Source organism: Anopheles coluzzii, chromosome 3 (genome assembly GCF_943734685.1).
Source record: "Anopheles coluzzii chromosome 3, AcolN3, whole genome shotgun sequence".
Classification (NCBI taxonomy): Eukaryota; Metazoa; Arthropoda; class Insecta; order Diptera; family Culicidae; genus Anopheles; species Anopheles coluzzii.
Window position 1 is genome coordinate 4382546 of NC_064671.1, and position 18140 is coordinate 4400685.

An 18140-nucleotide genomic window follows, 5' to 3' on the forward strand; every position below is an offset into this window, starting at 1 on the left:
AGCGCACCTTCTCGCTGCACGGTGTGCAGAAATTCCAAAACTCTGCTGCAAAAGCACACCGGGAGGAGCTGGCACCAGTAAAACGGAAACCACATTCCGCAACCCGCTCTGTGACAGTGGTTCTCGCACATTATTGTGGGGTGGGAGCAAAAAAATGTGAACCACTTCACGATCGAGCGAACGATCGATCGATCGGGTGCGACCTCTTTCACTGACCTGTCCGCGTGGTGGCAATTATGATTGCTGGCAGGCACTGCCGGGCAGGTCGGTCCCGATAGTAATAATAAGCTCGGAGTTGGACTCGCAAGCCGGAGTAATTAATACCCGAACCCGCAGTCCAGCCCGGCCCGGCCTGCCTGCTTCCGACGTTCCGCCAGCTCAGTGGGACTTATGAATTCATCATTAAATCAATTATAATTACCACCAAGTGAACCCGTTGGGCCCCCCGCGCAGGACCGGTTCGTGTGATAAATCTTCACAAATCTCTGAGCACATTGCACTGCGGACGGGGACGAGCGAGCGCGCAACAGATTCCAAACGCGCTCCAGCAGTTTGCGCGATGATTGATAATTGCGCAAATATCTTCCCGCTGGTTGGTAGGTGCGTTATCTCCCATGGGAGACCTCGCAGCGGAGAACTAAACCACGGTGAGGCTAAGATTGCGACCAGGAATGCTACTCCACCCTTCCCACCACGGCGGATGCGCAAATGGATCAACACTGTTCTGGTGGTGCTCATGCTGCTGCTGCTGATGAGCTGCGTTAGCTTCAAGACCACTTAGCCGGCGAGCTTGTTTGGTCAGTTTGAGGGCAGTGTGAGATGTGAAATGGATTGGCCGGCTGGATATTAGGCCGCTCGTTTGTGACGGGCCGGCAAAGAAGAAGTGTGATTCATTGCAGCAAATGATCTCATTGCGCCTTCTTATTGCATCGCACGTTAGCGTGGTGCTGTGATTCGTTCATTAAAAGTGTGTTATAATGCCATCATAGTTATAGCGTAACGAGATCAGACGAAAACCTTTGCAAAAATCTTCCTCACGTCTTATAGTTTGTACTTTACGTCTTCCTTTTTCCAGATAAATTTCGAAAGCGAAGCCAGTCTCTTACGGTGACTACATACTCTTCTTTATCTCTCGACATCCATCAACATTCCACGGAGTGCCCAATATTAAGCCATAAATTACACTAGACCATTATTATTCAGGCACATAATACCCATTAACCGTGGGTTTGAAAACTGCACCAAACGTGCACTGCTGCACATACACCACATTCAGCGCAAAAGTAATAATTATACTTTCACACTGTGACATTAAAACATTAAAAACATCATTAAGCACATTAAACATTGCGCGCTGCATCTTGCACCGTTTCACCAAGATTACATACTAAACGCGCGGAAGCGCAAACGGAACCAACACTGCCCCCACCCTCCCTAAACTTGCCTTCAGAGTGCAAACACAACTTCCACATAAACGGAATAGCGAACCAAAAAAAAAAAATCATACTTCTTCTGCCGTAGCATAGTTATTTGCAATTACCTGTAAACATTCTCGTTGACTCTCTCGCTCAGGGGCCGCTGCCCGGATAATACATAATTAAGTGACACTAAATGGGCCCGATCACGATGGACGGTTGGGTTTGGCGCTTGTGCCTGTTTTCCGGCCGTTAGCTGCCATCCCTAGCCATGGGCCTGGGCTTTTCATTAAGTCCCTGTGTGCCGCCGCCGGCCTACGGGAAGCCGCCACTTAGTGTGCGCGAGTGGTAGGGCGCGTCACAATCAAACATCCGGTGTCCGTCGCGATAAAGTCGCGGCGTCGGTACGTTAACAGCTTTGCTCTCGGCTCGGCTCAGTTGTACGACCTTTTTTTTACGTTAAAAATCTTAACGCTTGTTTGGCGAACGTTTTCATTAGCGGTTGCAGCGCAACAGTTGCGGCCCCAGTGCGCCCAGTTGCCACATGATAATGATAATCATATTTACCAACAACAGTGACGACGACAACGACGGCGATCAGTGCGGTGATCGGGTTGCCTCTTATCGTACCGTTGCGAGCAACCGGTTCAAAGTACGGTGGATCAGTTTTTTTGCGTGTGTGTACCCATCGATGGCTTTCTTCACAGCATTATGCATTCCTGATCAACACCGGTCCGGTTGGAATATTGGAAACCGAACGCCGCACACACGTCTTTATCGGGCGGCTCGGAGCCGCTGGCAGCGTGAAGAGTTGATCGATACGCGTTCGCGTTGATATCATTTGTTATTTTACCATCGATCTCGCCGGGCCGGGCCGCTCGCTTTGAAACCGCCACGAAACGGCCACCTTTTGGATCATTTTTCATGTATTTATTTTACTTATTTCTCTTTTACTCGTCGCAAACAAGCAAGAGCAGCGTGCGTTTCGCTTCTTAGCAATCGCAAGATAATGTAATAATTATGATAAACATGTTTATTAAACAGAAAAAAGCGAAAAACCCATACACACACATACTCGTGCGTTAAAGTAAATAAATGGTAGCAAGGAGAAAAGCAAGAAGAACACCGTCATGTTTTTTTCCTGTGCATTCTCTCTGTATATGCCGACAAAGCCACGCCCTGCAGTAGACAGTGGCCTGTTTCCATCGTTGCCTTCTTTTACTCCATTTCAGATCGAACCCGTCATGAGCCACAAGCTCCGCCTTTCTTCTCACGGCGGTGAGAAGAACCGCTCACTATAGAGGGATTACAGTTTCGAAATTTATTATTTTGCCCTCTATTTTCTCGAGCGCCAGCCAGTGAACAAATTCATTAAACTCGTACCCGTAGCTCTGTGGCTCGTAACACACAGCACAGACACGCTTGGCATTTGCATAAGAATAAATGTGACACATTAATTTAAATTTATGTTTCCGATTTTCGGGTTTCCGACATTGTGTGAGTGGAAAACTTTACAACGTTGTATATGCCATACGGAGAAGAGGTTTTTGATTGAAACGAGCGTTAGCAATTAAAAGCCGGTCATAAAAAGATGTGTACAATCATTATGCAATAGAACGCTTCTTATAACATCGATTTCTCACACAAAAACGATCTTTCCGCAGGCGTAAATCGATCTTCTTAATCTCCATCTCTTGTTGTATCTCGAATCGAATCGATCAGTTTGACGTTAATCCTTACCTGAGATAAACAACAAAAAAATAGCCAAAAGATTGTGTGTGTGTATTAAAAAAAACACTCACACACGATCGTGTTCGTGTTTTCCCCATCTCCCTCCCGATCTCATCGCCCATCGATATGCTTCCCTCTGCATGCAAACGGCTAATGGAAAAGGCCGATACGATTTGATGAATTAATTTCCCATCGCTTTGCAAACCGAACAATCGAGCAGCCCAAATATTCGTGTGCCATCTTGGGATGTTTGGATGCCGGGGGAGCTGAATGGGGTTGGTTTGCTCTTTTTCCCCCTTGTCTTTTTGTTGCTCCATCTGCTCTTTTGTTTAATCCCACTTCCACACACGTCAAGCGATCGTCAGTCAGTCAGCGCGCGATCAAGCGGGTCTAAATTTGTTTCTTGTGTTTTGTCGTTTGCGTGTGTGTGTTTTTTTCCGCCGTCTTTCACGTTTCTCGACATCCAGTTTTGAGGTGAATGTTTTAATTATTTCATCAAGATGAAAATGACGCGCTGCTGTGGTTTCGTTTTTGGCATTGATCGTGAAATTAGTCCCAAGAGAGCAGACGAACCAGGGAAAAAAATACGAATAACAAAACCGGTTTAAAGGTTACCGTTTGTATCGCTGCACACACACACACACACATCCTACCTCCTCATGCTGACGTATCATCATGCTAATGGTGCCGTGGTTGTACGTGGAAATTAATTTGAAGGATAAAACAATTCAATCAACCACCGACTAACAAGCCCGGCACAACCATAATGCTCTCGTTCAACACAGTTCAAGGTTAGTCTGGAGAGGAGATGGCTGCTGCGAGGAATCCTTTCACAGTCGCACCGTTAATTCACTTAAGCGAACCGCGATCATCGCAAACATTCGCATCCTCCCCTGTCATCCCTTTTGTTTCTTCCGCCCAGTCTCTCCCGCAGGGAGAAAATGTCGATTGTTTCGCCCGAGATTGCATTCTTTGTCTGCCTGTAGAAGTGTAGAAGGGTAGAAAAAGAAGTGCCCGGAAACTGCCCCAGCAATGCCGACGACGATCGACGGTTCGATCGTTGTCTCGTAAATTGAATTCACTCATTTTCGCCGCTCCACGGCTATGCGCAGCACCGTGGTAAGCGCAGGTTTTACACGTGTAAAGTGCCGCCAGCCGCATGGCTTGCTGTTGCGTGGCGTAGCGTGGCGATCGCCTTGATGTGAGCTGTGTGCACGAGACTTCATCGATTAATCGAGGCCGATAAATCCGTTACCAATCGGTGGCATGATTTGTGGGCAGACAGCAGCAGCAGGCCATGCTTCGCCCGGAGTGTGTGTGTGTGTGTGCGATGGGTCTGCTTTTGTTCTCTTGCCGCTGCTGATCACTTTGCGGCGATCGCGTTCCGCTCCAGTGGATGAAAGCAGGCGAACAAAACACACTGTAAGACAGGGCGAAAAAACTCGCAGGAGGAAGAAAAACCCCATCACGCCCCACGCGCTCTTTCTCTGGTTGTGTGAAGTTCGTCCTTATCGAAAAGCCATTATTTTATACCGCAGCTTACTAGATGAAACAAAGCCATCGATTTCAGCACGCACACGGAGCTGAAATAGCTTGAGAATGTGCGCGAGCTCGCCCTTGCTTGCACACCGGGGCTGGCAGGCTGGCTCGCGAGATAATTCCAACCATTCCGGTCCGATTGCGATAAAGACCGTGTTTCGTCTACACTGTGTGTGTGTGTGTGTGTGTGTGTGTGTGTGTGTGTGTGGAGTAGCTTTTGCGAAAGTTGATAAAGAAATAATTTAATCATTATTTACACAGCGAGAAGCGTGAGCGTCGTTACTGGTTGCGATGGTTGATTGTTTGGTACAAACTGTGGGCAGGAAAGTATAAGTCGATGCCCCAATGGACGGGTTGAAATTGTTCTGCGTTACGGAATGTTGCGAGAAATATGATTTGCGTGAAGATTTCTTCATAATTTATTATTTCTTTCCAATGTTCATTGAATTTTCTTTACTTTGCTTTCTTAACATGAGTTCGGAGTCTCGTGTTCTCAAACCTTGTTTTTTAAGTCCTTCTCATCAACAGTAAGCTCATCAAAGACCTGTCAACTTGTCCTCGGAAGTCCTCCGGCAAGACCTCCGATCGACCTTCCCGCAAATCGTTGGCACACGCCGCTTCGACGCGATCCTTGAACAAATCCTTCTCACACACACACACACCGTCAATCCTCCGATCAATCTCCGAAGGCCATTCATTGATCTCCAGCTGATCTGTTGGCTCAGGAAAAAAATCGAAGTACCAAAGCAGCCATCGTTCCTGGAACATGTCCTCACCAAGCTCAAACCCTCCGAACGGTAGCGCTCCGGTGACAACTTTGGGAACAAAATGACATGAGACATCCCGTGGACCGGATTGCTTGCTTGCTTGCTTCATCCCTGTCCTAGACATCCTTCAGCCTTCCTAGACAAATCCTGCCTTTTTGTGTTTCTTTTTCCTTCTTTTCCCCTCGGGGATAAGCTCACTCTCTCTCTCTCTCATGTTTCTATGTGTTAGCTTTGAAACCGTCCTTGCTGGGACCAACTTGCGCTTGGCCTTGTTTGTGGGACCGAAGGGAAATGGCCATCATTAGGGGCCACCGGTTTTCGGGCTAGCGCGGGAATGTGCGTTAGTCCACAGGGAGTAACTAATATGCAAACAAACAGGCGAGGTTTCTTCTCCTGGCGGGGGAAGAGTGTTTACGCTCCTACTTGGACCAGGGCTCGGAACACCTTCATTTGCCGGCCACACTTGACGCTATTTAATGGGAGTCGTGCGACAGCTCAGCTCAACGAACACACCGTGTCCTCGAGTGTTCTACCCGATCAAGGTTCCGGGATGGAGATTTAGGCGAAGGTCTCGTTAGTTGAATGAAGCAGGTTGAGGGAGAGCGCATTGGAGTGGAAATGGCTTACGCGTGGCACAAATTTATTTCAAGGTTTTGGTAGATTTTCAGACACGATTGCTTGTTTGACTACTTGTTCCAAGCTCCCCGAGAGCAGTATCACTTGCTATGTTAAACGGGAATGTGTTAAACGATCAATCTATTAACACACTCGATCTATTTTTGGGGATCGAAAATCGAACTTTCAATTGATTGGAGCTCCTGTAGCTGAACATTCACGTACGAGTACAATCAGCGCATGATTGAGAAACGAATCGTTGCAGACTTCGGACTCCAAATTGATTTGTTTGGCTCGAAATGTAGCATCACTGTGATAAAAGTATTCTATTCGAGCGTGGCAACAAATGTTGGTTATGTGATTGTGTTGTGAGTTAAAAATAACTCCTCTAACAAGCCCGCCATTCCTCGATCGCATCCTAATTGAGACTTGATTGGCTGAGTGAGAGATGATTTGCCTCCGTCCTTCTCCTTGAAAGGAATGTTGAAGAATGGGGTGTGAATTGAATCATCATGTGAATATTGAACACATTTTTTCTTCGGTCTCCAGCTTAGCCCCAATTCCCTTCAAAAGTATCAAAAACACATTATTGTATGATTGCTGGTCAGTTGGCAGCAAAAAAAAAGAGAACAGCAGAGAGATCAGAGCTCATTTTCAAACCAATTTGCTCAATGCCGAAAACAACACAAGCAAAATTAGACGAAAATCAACCTTATTGCTTTTTAATTCCCCTTTTCGAGCAAGTACACACAGCCCCGGTACACACAGTAATTGCTCTCAAAACACAGAAGCCGGGGAGGGGGGGTCTGAAATCACGGAATGGACCTCGGTCGGTTACGGTTGCAGGGCACCACACCGCCGCCGAACCAAATCATGACCGATCGGGGTGTAATTTTCCATCCAACAAAACCGACCGCTTTTCTCCCCGCTTCCGTTCTCATTCGCTGGGAGTGTCCAATTTTGGGGGCTCATTTAGGGAAAATGGAAGCATTACGATGATGGCGCACAACGAATCGAATTCTAATCGGGTTAATTGTAGTCCATTCGCATTCATTGAGCTGCAATTACGCACCGCCAAAAGCCTTCGGTTTGGGGAGGATGGTGGTGCGCTGGGTGGGTAAAGAGAGTTTAAATTACACATTCAGGGGTTTCGGTGGTTTTGGTTGGTAATTTTCTATTGAAATTCCGAAACCGACACACACAAACACACACCTACCGAAAAAAGAACTCGCGCTCTCCTCACCGGACGCCCGATTTGCTAGACTGCACTGACGTATTACGCAGCCATTGAAGCTACTGGGTTGAAGGTGGAAGACGAAAAACACTGGAGAAAAGCAAAAGGAAAATTCAATCCTCCTTCATTTGCGCAAAAAAGGGGTTGGAAAGCAATGGCCGCAGCTTAGAGGCTTTGTTGCGAGGATGCACAAGCTTAGCATTCTCTTACTACTGCTGCTGCTGCGGATGAATTAGAGAGTCAGTAAATGAAGGCACAACTTGAACTGGGGGCCCAGGGCCTACCGATCGAAGCATACCAATGAACAAAACAACAACGAAATGGATAGAAAGAGCTGAACTTAATTTTCCCCGTTCCCCGGTGTTAATTGAAGAGTCCAGCGTACCGCCATCATGATTGGCCGCAATTAGGTTTAATTGTTTATTTATTTACGGTTATTGTTTTACCGATTTCCGTTCACACTGTAGCAGTAGCAGCAGCAGCTGTGTGGAGCCACCCGTCGTTTTTTGGAGCGCTTTTCTTGCGCGCTAAATTACAGTATTAGAGGAACCCCGTGGATGGGGATGGAGGACCGTTCGCTTTCTTGGCCAACACCACCAACAGCGGGAACATTCCATCGGTGCAAGGAGCGTGTGCTGAATGAGAGGAAAGGTGGTGGAGCTTTCCTTTCGCAATAATCCACCGGATATGAGACCAGCGGGCGGGAGGCAGCAGCGGTGGAATGCCTTCACTCTATATGTTGCCGGGCCGGGCCGGCAGGCAGCCTAGCTTGAATTTTTGGAGCAATTTTTCCGTCCGGCCCCGGGTGCAATTATCGCGGGCATAAAACAATCGCCCAGACCCCACAGCGCGACCACACAGACTGGTGAATGGTGTCGGTGGCCGCTTGCAGTGAACGAATTAATTAGAAAAAAGTGTAATAATGATACACACACACACCTCAGGGTGTCTTGCAAAAGGTGTTGCGGTGTGTTTGTGTGTTTGCGACGGTGTGATGGACATGGACACATGGGATGTAATGAATTTCCACCACGGATTCGGAGCGATGCCGGTATGGCCTGCCATTGCGCGTGAGAAGGAATGCGTGGGATTTGTACCGATTGCAGGTCGGTTTGGTTGAATTGTGTTTAGAAGCTTGAAGTGGGAAAAATGTTGTGTGTGAAATGTACTAAGTACCGTTTGATGTACCATTTGGAAATCCTTTTGACTGTTGTTTCAACAATAGTGACGATTTAGAGCATGGTGAAAGTCTTTTATGCATTTAAAATATAATTTAAATTTATTTATTCTATACATTAAACATACTTCACAAACATATTGATGCATAAACATAAAAGGACTACATTTGATTGCTGTTTCTGTTTGTTCATACCGTTTTTATGCGACAGATGTAATAAAAAATAAAGAAAATCCACCATATTGTTTCAACACAAAGCGATGGGCCATCTGTAGTATATGTATGGATGGATATTTTTAAACCAAACTCCGTCCCAACAACGAGCCGCTGACAGCAATGTGTTGCGATTTCAAACAAAACCACGCCAGAACAAACAATACGGCGGTGCAAAACCCTTCGTGCCTTCGTGTCATCAGTTTGTCTGAGTTGAAAATAGACTCCTGCATCAAGGTTCGCCCGTATGCCATCAACCTAACAACAAGCACCTCAAGGATACGCAGGCAGCACCGTCCTAGACGCAACCATATCATCCCAAACGCAAACAAAAACATCTAAAATTCACTTCACAAAATCAACTAGAGTAAAATGGCTTTACAACAAAAAAGAAGAAGGAAAAAGTCCGTCAAAACCGCATCAGGACGCGGACAGCAACAGAGTCCAAAAAAAAAGCAACGAAACAAAAGCGGATATGCCACCCGTCCGGGAGATGTGCATGTGTGCGGCGAGAGAAACACGTGTGTGCAGTCACATGTGAGGGGTTAATTTCGAAAATTATACAATTGAAAAAATAACATCTCGATTCTCGCAGCAACCCGCAGCCACGGAACGCATTGACGCTGGGAAGCCTGTTTTCCCCTTTGCAACCATCCCCAGCCTTCCCCGCACCGAGAAAACGGGAAGCGAACGCCATTGGGGTTGTTGGCGCAGGGAATGAAAACGCACCCCCTTTTCGACGTGTGTGGTCCCGGTCCAGGAGCGAGCAGAGGCACACGAGAACGAGACGGAGCACACCAAAGCGGAGCGGGTTTTGGGATCGGTAATAGAGTTGTACCGCGAGCGCACGCACACACTCTCGCATCAGCACAAGCATTTTCCCCTGCAAATTGACTTTTTCACGCACACAAACGTACGGTGGAGAAAACACGCCCATTTTCCTTACCTGCCGTACCACTACAATCGCAAGCAGTGTTTGCTGTTTCTTCCTTTTCTGTCTCCCGCTCCATCCGCTAGCGTGTTCTCTTTCGTGTGGCTTTCCGCAGACTAACACAACAAAAAATGCTACCCCTTTGCGTAAGGGAAGGGATGATTGACTGGCGAAGGAGAGAGTGAGAAACACACACAGCAGCAGTGTTGTTGCTGGAAGGGATGGGAACAGCGGAGCGGGTGCCGCTGGCAGGGAGTCTGCGAGATTGAGACTGTCAGTCAGGGTGCGTTTGACATTTCATTTCATTTCATTTTCAGACATTGTCACATCACAATTTATCTCGTGCGTCGGTCGAGTGCGGTCCGGTTTCGGGTATATTTGTTCGCAGCAGACGAAGACGTGTGTGAAGACGTGTGTGAGACGACAACACAGACCCAAAAGGCACGCGTCGAAGCAGTGTGTTGTGGTGCAGTGATTGAAGTCGCGCTCAGGCACAAGTGCCGCGTTTGTGCAGATGTTGAAGATTGAAGTGAGCGTTTGAAGCAGTGTTGTTTGAATGCAGTTAGAACAGTTAGTTGATAGTGTGACGTTGTGCTTAAGTAGACGCACCCAGTGACAGTGATTATTTTTGAAACATTTTGGTGTTTGTGTGATTACTTGAGGTGTGATTACTTGACCGGAGATAGTGAGACAAGAACATGGCCCTAGAAGATCGCTGCAGTCCCCAGAGTGCTCCTAGTCCACCGCATCATCACCACAGTAGCCAGAGCCCGACGAGCACGACCACAGTTACGATGGCAACGGCAAGTCCTGTGCCCGCCTGCACCACCTCCACCACCACCACCAGCACCTCTGGCGCTAGCGCGACTAGTTCGCCTACCCGCGACGAGATGTCGCTAGTGGTACCGATCTCTCCGCTGCACATCAAGCAGGAACCGCTCGGCAGCGATGGACCGATGCCAGCGCAGCCACCTCACCACCACCAGCATCCCCACCACCACCAGCTACCCCATCATCCCCATCATCAGCATCATCCGCAGCAGCAGCCCTCCCCGCAGACCTCCCCGCCCGCCAGCATATCCTTTTCCATCACCAACATCCTGAGCGATCGGTTTGGCAAGGCAACGGCCGAACAGCAGCAGCAGCCCCATCCGCAACCTCCTGCCATCCGCGAACCGATCAGCCCCGGACCGATCCATCCCGCGGTGCTCCTGCCCTACCCACAGCACGTGCTCCACCCCGCGCATCATCCGGCCCTGCTCCATCCAGCGTACCACACCGGCCTTCACCATTACTACCAGCCGTCGCCATCGCATCCACAGCCGATTGTGCCCCAGCCTCAGCGAGCGACTCTGGAGCGAAGGGACAGCCTGTTCCGGCCGTACGACATCAGCAAGAGTCCGCGCCTTTGCAGCAGCAATGGAAGCAGCTCGGCCACCCCTCTGCCCCTCCATCCGTACCACACGGACAGCGATTGCTCGACGCAGGATTCAACGTCCGCCCCGAGTCCCGCCACGTACGGTGACATCGCTTCGCCCTCGTCCGCCTCCTCCGCCATGACCACGCCGGCCACTACCAGCAGTCCCACGGGCAGTGTGTACGACTATAGCCGCAAAGCGAGCGCCCTGGACCATCGAGCCGCGCTGCTGAATGGATTCAGTGCAGCCGCCAGCTACCCCAAACTCCACGAAGAGATCATCAACAGCCACCGCAAGTTCCAGGCGAAGCTGATCGAATCGCAAACGAAGGCGGCACTGGCTGCGGCGGCCACGGCTGCTGCGGCGGCCGCTTCCGCGACACCCCACAACATGCCACCGCTGGGCAGTTTGTGCAAGACGGTGTCACAGATCGGACAGCATGTGGCCGGTACGGGCAGCTTGAACGGATCGGGCAGTGCAGCGAATGGGGCGTCGAATGGTGGTTCCGGTGCTCCGGCCACTGCCAAACCAACGCCAAAGCCCATCCCGAAACCAGCGCCGAGCTCGGAAACCAATGGTTCCTCGTCGCAGGACGCTGGCATGGAGTCGTCGGACGATGCGAAGTCGGAAACGAGCAGCACCAAGGATGGAAGCGAAAATGGCAGCAATCTGTGGCCGGCCTGGGTGTACTGCACGCGGTACAGCGATCGTCCAAGTTCTGGTAAGTTTCTAGCTTATTGTTGTTTGGGGGGAAGTTATGTCTTGTAACTGGCCAGGTGTAACGATTTGATTACATGCCACTCGCTGTGTTGGTGGAACGATGTCAACTACTGCTGGGGAGAAATCAATAATCAGGAAAGGCAGTCCCTTTTTCCGCATGTTTCTGTCAAAGTGAGGAAACTAATTAGTACGTTCTCCATCGCTTCTCAACACAACAAGTCAACATGTCACACTGTTTGGCTGTTAGAGGGCCCCAACTAGGACAAGACCTATAATCATTAAAGTCAATGGAGGAAGCAAAAACCGCAAAACAGAGCTTGTGAGTGATGAATAGTTGTGTCCATTTACCGTACAATTGTGACATTTCTACTGTCCGTTAGGCATCGAAGAAGTGGTAGAAAAAAGGTCATTGAAATAGTTCTACTTCAATCGATTCCTATTATCATACACACAGACACTCGCTCTCATTGCTAATTGAATCAATATGCCTCCTGCAGCACTAAAACGAGCAATAAAAACACACACACTATCAGGAACGATTGTTAGCCGCTGTAACACAATATCCATCCACTTGAATCGTGCAATATTTATAGGATTTTAATCACTCGAGGGTCCTTCAGCCGCGGTGCAGCTGAATGCTGCGGGCCCCTTTCCCGCCCGAATGATAATAGACAGCGGCGACAGCGCAAAGGCCTCGCATGGATTTTCCACACACGCGTGGTGATGTGATAATTTATTCATAACCCTCATATTTCTGTTATCGCCTGCGTGAGCTCGATAGTGCTCCGGTTCGGACAGCCGCTGGCACTGGCACCGGGCCTCATTAGCACTCGGACGCACGGGCGGTGGAATTTTCGATAATTTATGGTCCTACCTCGACGCTCGATTGACGCCCGCGGAAATACACCGAAACCGAACGCTCAATCACGTTTCACACCCTCCGGGCGAAACGGCTCTTGATCATGAAGACTTCCGCTTGGACTGCTTGGTGTATCTATTTTCGATTGTAGCTGGTTTTTTTTCTTTGCCATGTGTTATATTTGCATTTTGCCGCTCAATTTGGTGCCTTCGGTGGGTGTGGGATTGGCCGCTTCGATAAGCCCGTTGGACGATTTAGCGCTCCATTAGCAAACGGCAACATACGCAAGCAGCTTTTGCGCGCAAGATGCGTTCAATGTACACGCTTTTGAGCGCTTCATCGACCCTGGTTGCGCTGGCAACCATTTTGCGCAGCGTCTGTCTGTCCGGTGCGTCTCCTTACGGTCTGGGCGCGTTGCTGGACGCAAACAAAAAGAGAAACACAACTTTGCCCGAGAGCTTAATGATCGCTGCAAAATCAAGATAGATCGTTTAATTTACTCACAGTCCGTCCCACTACACCACTAGTAGGGGAGCAAAAAACACATAAAAAGGATTTATATACAGCTCCCTGTTTGATCCTTTTCTGTGCATCTCCCAGTGGAAAACGCAGCACTGGAGCAGTGCATTAAGAAATAATAAATGAATTACCGCGCCAAGAAAAAAGTCGTCTCCGTCTTGCGCGCGATCCCACCGCCCCGACCGGGAGCGAATAATGATGATGATTGCAATCGCGTCCATTTTTAACTTACTCTCTTTTACTCTCCGTGCGTTGTTTGCGTTTTGCCTGTTTGCTAGCTCAAAGCGCAGTGAAGTGTGTATGTGCAATTGCACAGTTTTACGATAGCCATCGCTACTGTTGTTGCACTCCTTCCAGCGCCCCTTTAACCCCGCGCGTTGTTCGATGGACGATTAATTGAGTCGAAAAAAGCGGAGGTGCGCTGCTCGATAAATTCACCAAGCACGAAGTTGCACGGGAATTGCTTCATTTGCCACGTTGGCCTAACCTGCTGGCAAGAAAGGATGGCATGGAAGTTAATTAATTTACTATCGACCGGGGTTTAGCTACTACAACGCTCAGGGACGAACTTTTATGGGTGCTGCTCCTCGCAAAGAGCGCAAAGAGCATTGGCTGTGCTGGAAGTAAAACTTCTAGGTGCAGGCGGAGCTTTTTTATGTTCCATTTCGGTGGAGAATTCAACACACAAGCTCCCACCGAACCCGCAAGCAACCTTTAAGCCAATAAAGCTGGCTGATATTTCAATTTATTAGAAGCAATTAGAAAAAGTTTCTGGTGCGCTCCGCACCCGACCCCGGAATGGTTAACGTTTCGTAACGTTTGCGTTTGCAGCAAAAGAGGCTAGAATGTAATAAAACTTTTTCCCTGTTTGTTGGCGAGTTATGAAAACACGAACACGGCATTTCTAGCGGGGCAAACGATCAAACTATTAAAACTATAAAGTGAGATCGTAAAGGCGGTTTAATAGAAACTAATTCTCTTTGGAGGTTCTCACAATTCTCAGTGCTTGAGAAATGGGGGGTTTTAGAGAGAAAAAAATGATCCACACCCTCATGCACACAGAGAAATCACATAAATGTTTCCAATCGATCGATCGGGTGTAACAGTAGCACACTCACTTGTCAAACACGTCGTTTGAACAAATTAATTTCCAATCGGGCAACAACAACCCCCATCCGCCTGCACACGCACCCCTTTTCGAAGGGAAGCCCACTATCGCAGCCACTGCTGAAGGAAGCTGAGTTCTGTCGACAGCTCATCTGTCAGTCGTCGCCCTGCTGCGTTCCCTTTTTCGGGGGGGAGCTCTGATAGGTTTCTATTTCGTTCGTTCTATTCCATTCCCTTCGCAGTGTTCCCGTTTTCGATGTACATTTTCGATTATCGTTCGATTATTAGACGGACGGAGCGGCGGGCGGGAATTTCTAGTTCGGTACATTTTTTACTAGCTTTTAATGGGGTTTCATTTTTCATCCATTTATCGCGACTTCCAGAGTATTACACCACACACAGACACAGTTTGCGCCCCCGAAAAATTGTCCGCTTTCGTCGCCCGTGTCATTTATCGATCGGCGTTAAGTGGGAAAGCGTGCGTGCCGGTCGTTTTCGTTTAATTTCGGGCCGCAACTGATGAAGGTTTGTGTGTTTGTTGTAGCTGTGCTGCGTTCGGTGGCCCCCTCTGTCGGTGTGAACAAATGGGTACACGTTACTGTTTCGTTTATTTTTAGGAATGTTGCTTACAAATGCAAACTTTTTTCGAAACTGTGTTTCATTAGGCGAAATGCGCTTAAGCAGAGATTCCTCACCGGCACCTTGCCAGTATGTGTTTCCTTTAAAAATGAATTTCCTCTATTTTAAACATTCAACAACAGGGCCCCAAACGGGTGCTAAACGGTATCCCTAATTTGTGGCATCTTGTTGTGTGCGGTCTCAACAAAACTCACCTTCCCAAAAGCTCGCGAAGGAACGCACCCAGTAAGGCGATTAAGTTTCTTTGTTTATGGGAATGCGTCATCCGTTAGCGTTCATCAAAATTTTATTCCATTCCATTTGTGACGATTTATTCGTCAATTCCAGTCAGTCAGCCGTCCCTGCTTTGCTCCCGCCGCCCCGAGCTAACCCCTTTCGCTGTATAAGGCTCTATTAAAATGTCAAATTATGATAAACCATCGAACCGTCAGATCGGCCCACTGTCATAGTGAGTGAGTTGTAGTGCCTCAGTTCCCGCGGTGAGGCTCACTTGGCAGCTCCCGAAAAAAAAAATACCAACGGAGACATTAATATTCATCCCGCAAGAGCGCAAGAGACGAAAGGACGACGAGCTCGCGTAGCGGAGAGAACGTTGGAAAGGGAAACAACAGGGCCCAAGAAGTGGCTCGAATTAATTATCGAATTAATATATTAATTAACCTTCTATTGCGTACGCTCGGGATTACGCGCGGGACTACATCGGGCGTCGAGAGAAAAGCGCCGGCAACTGACCCACGCGGACGCTCGGGCTATCCCGGGCCGGCCTCATTAATTAGTGCGATTATTTATTTCAACTAATTTAAATGAAGCAATGGGGGCAACGCAGCGCACCAGCGCAGCGTCAGGAGAAAATAGCGAAAGCGTTCGTGTAAAATTTATGAACCAAGGGGTGAAGGAAATTCGAGCCACCATTCGGGGAGTAATCGTAAAAATGGTCTCAAAGTGAAATAAACACATTCCTCTTGCAAACGGTGCTCCATCGGTCCGCTGCTTGGGGTCTTAATCTTATGGGAGCTTTCGTTCCCGTTCCCCTCCATGTCTTTACGACGGCCATTTTTGTGCCAGCCAGCGAGAAAACAGTGCTAATGCAAAACAAACAAACCGCTGCCAGCATGGGGAAGGGCGGAAGGGCCAAATTCTCGATCCCCTCGGTGCAATAAACAGTACGATCATTTGCTTTCACCTACCTATACATCCTCGGCAAACTGTACACACCACACTGGCTCGATTTATCTCATCCGACGGTTAATTGAATTAGATAAGAGCGACAGTAATGATTATTTATTCACCAACGGTCGAGTATCTCTCGCCATCCCTCCCCCTTGTGGCATCTCTCGGGGCATTTTCTTGCCTAGCAATTTTGCAGTCGTTAAAGCCAGTGACATTTTTATTAATTTTCTGCTTTTCTCTCTCTCTCTCTCTTACTCCCGCTACAGGTCCTCGCTACAGACGCACGAAGCAACCGAAGGAAAAGGGCGACAGTGAGGAGAAGCGCCCACGGACAGCCTTTTCCAATGCGCAACTGCAAAGACTGAAGGTAAGGTTTCGTTTTTCCCGTCTCGCTCTTTCCTCGTTGTTTTACCTCCCATTGCACAACACGCTTTGCCCAGCGCTCTTTCTTCGATGTACTATTTGCCTATTACCATCTGTTCTAATCGTTTGCCATTTGTTTGTGCCTCTTCTCTCTCTCTCTCCCTCGGTCTCTGCAGAATGAGTTCAACGAAAATCGCTATCTGACGGAAAAGCGGCGGCAAACGCTCAGTGCCGAGCTGGGGCTGAACGAGGCGCAAATCAAGATCTGGTTCCAGAACAAGCGGGCCAAGATCAAGAAGAGCTCGTCGGAGAAGAACCCGCTCGCCCTCCAGCTGATGGCCCAAGGTCTGTACAATCACTCGACCGTGCCGCTCACGAAGGAGGAGGAAGAGCTCGAGATGCGCATGAACGGACAGATCCCGTAAAAAAAAATAAAACGGAAACGCATTCGGACGGATCGCAGATACACACACACACATGCTTGACAACCATCCTATCCCCAACTTTCACCCACCTTCTAACAGGGTACAAGTAGCGGACGTCCCTAAAGAAGAGCGATGGCTTAGTTGGTTCGCTGGTGCAATACTAAGAGACAGAGAGAGAGCGAGAGAGCGCGTAAGAAAAGGATCAACAAGCAACAAGGTGTGGTATGGTGGTGAGACGTCCGGAAGGCGACGAGGACAGCAAGAATCAAAGCAATACTATAAAGTGGCTAATACAACGCGACAAGGATACCTACTTTAAATTGATAAGGGTTACAGATGTTTGTAAATTATTATCCCTCCATTTTCCGACAGCTCTCTCGCGCTCTTCTCTGCTTTGGAAATTCTTTTCAAGTAGCGTCCTATATTGTTTAGTGAACTGTACAGTGAGTTTGTAAATATAAAAAGAGAGCAAGTTTTTAGCAGTGTTAAGAGCAAAGACGACGCAGCAAACGACAAACCTAACCAGTTGTGGGTTTCCTTTCCTATTTAGAGTAGAAAACAGAAGTTATTGCAAAACATAAAAAGATCGTTAAAATGCCTCAAAATGGTTTCAATCATCAAAAGCATAAGGCAAAGCAAAGTTAAGGCATCTTTAAAAATGTTTCTCACTAGAGTGTTTCGAGCACCAGCATTAAAGAGTTCTGTGTAAAAGTTGCAATTATCAATCGTTCTCTCGGGTAGGAAAAGAAAATAGGAAGCGTAGATCATTAAGCAAATGCAAGTATTATATTATCTCTAATTATATCCTACCCATATGAAAGAATATATATACATAAAGAGAGAGAGAGAGAGAGAGAGAGAGAGAGAGAGAGAGAGAGAGAGAGCCCTCCTAGCAAGTATGAAGAGAGTTGTTTTGCTGAGTGTGTTTAGGCCGGCGCGTTTAGAGTGCGCCATTTAGCGTCCATGGCAAACAAGCAAGTTAAGCAGTTACGTATGTATTGTAAATTTATTATGAAAACAACGCGTATATTGTACAACAACTAAAAACCACCACGGTAATAGTGCGTAAGTGAACAGAAAACATGGACAGCTACAATATAGAAACACAAATACATACACACTCACACACATACACACTTTTGCACACTCTCATGTGATATCGCGAATGAAGCAGTAAATTAAAGTATGAAAATCTAATATTCAAACCGAAAACAGTCAAGAGTTTATGCTTTTATTTGCTATTGATGAACCAATCCGGTATTATATCACACAAGAAACGCTGTTGCTGGTTTTTTACA

General features: G+C 47.9%; 2 protein-coding genes across 3 annotated transcripts in view; one reads left to right on the forward strand and one right to left on the reverse strand.

Annotated features, from left to right (window-relative positions):
* Window positions 1–18140, reverse strand: part of LOC120956700 (ATP-dependent RNA helicase glh-2) — a 376118-nt gene that overhangs the window by 196909 nt on the left and 161069 nt on the right. The window lies entirely within an intron of this gene.
* Window positions 9741–17467, forward strand: LOC120958628 (segmentation polarity homeobox protein engrailed). The gene is made up of 3 exons (XM_040381566.2): window positions 9741–11761; window positions 16321–16421; window positions 16594–17467. The coding sequence occupies exons 1-3, from the start codon at window positions 10321–10323 to the stop codon at window positions 16840–16842; spliced, it is 1791 nt and encodes a 596-aa protein (XP_040237500.2). The 5' UTR covers window positions 9741–10320; the 3' UTR covers window positions 16843–17467.

Coding starts and splice junctions, on each gene's coding strand:
- LOC120958628 (XM_040381566.2), top strand. CDS start 10,321: ATGGCCCTAGAAGATCGCTGCAGTCCCCAGAGTGCTCCTAGTCCACCG. Junction 11,762..16,320: donor CAGCGATCGTCCAAGTTCTG/GTAAGTTTCTAG, acceptor CTCCCGCTACAG/GTCCTCGCTACAGACGCACG. Junction 16,422..16,593: donor CGCAACTGCAAAGACTGAAG/GTAAGGTTTCGT, acceptor CGGTCTCTGCAG/AATGAGTTCAACGAAAATCG.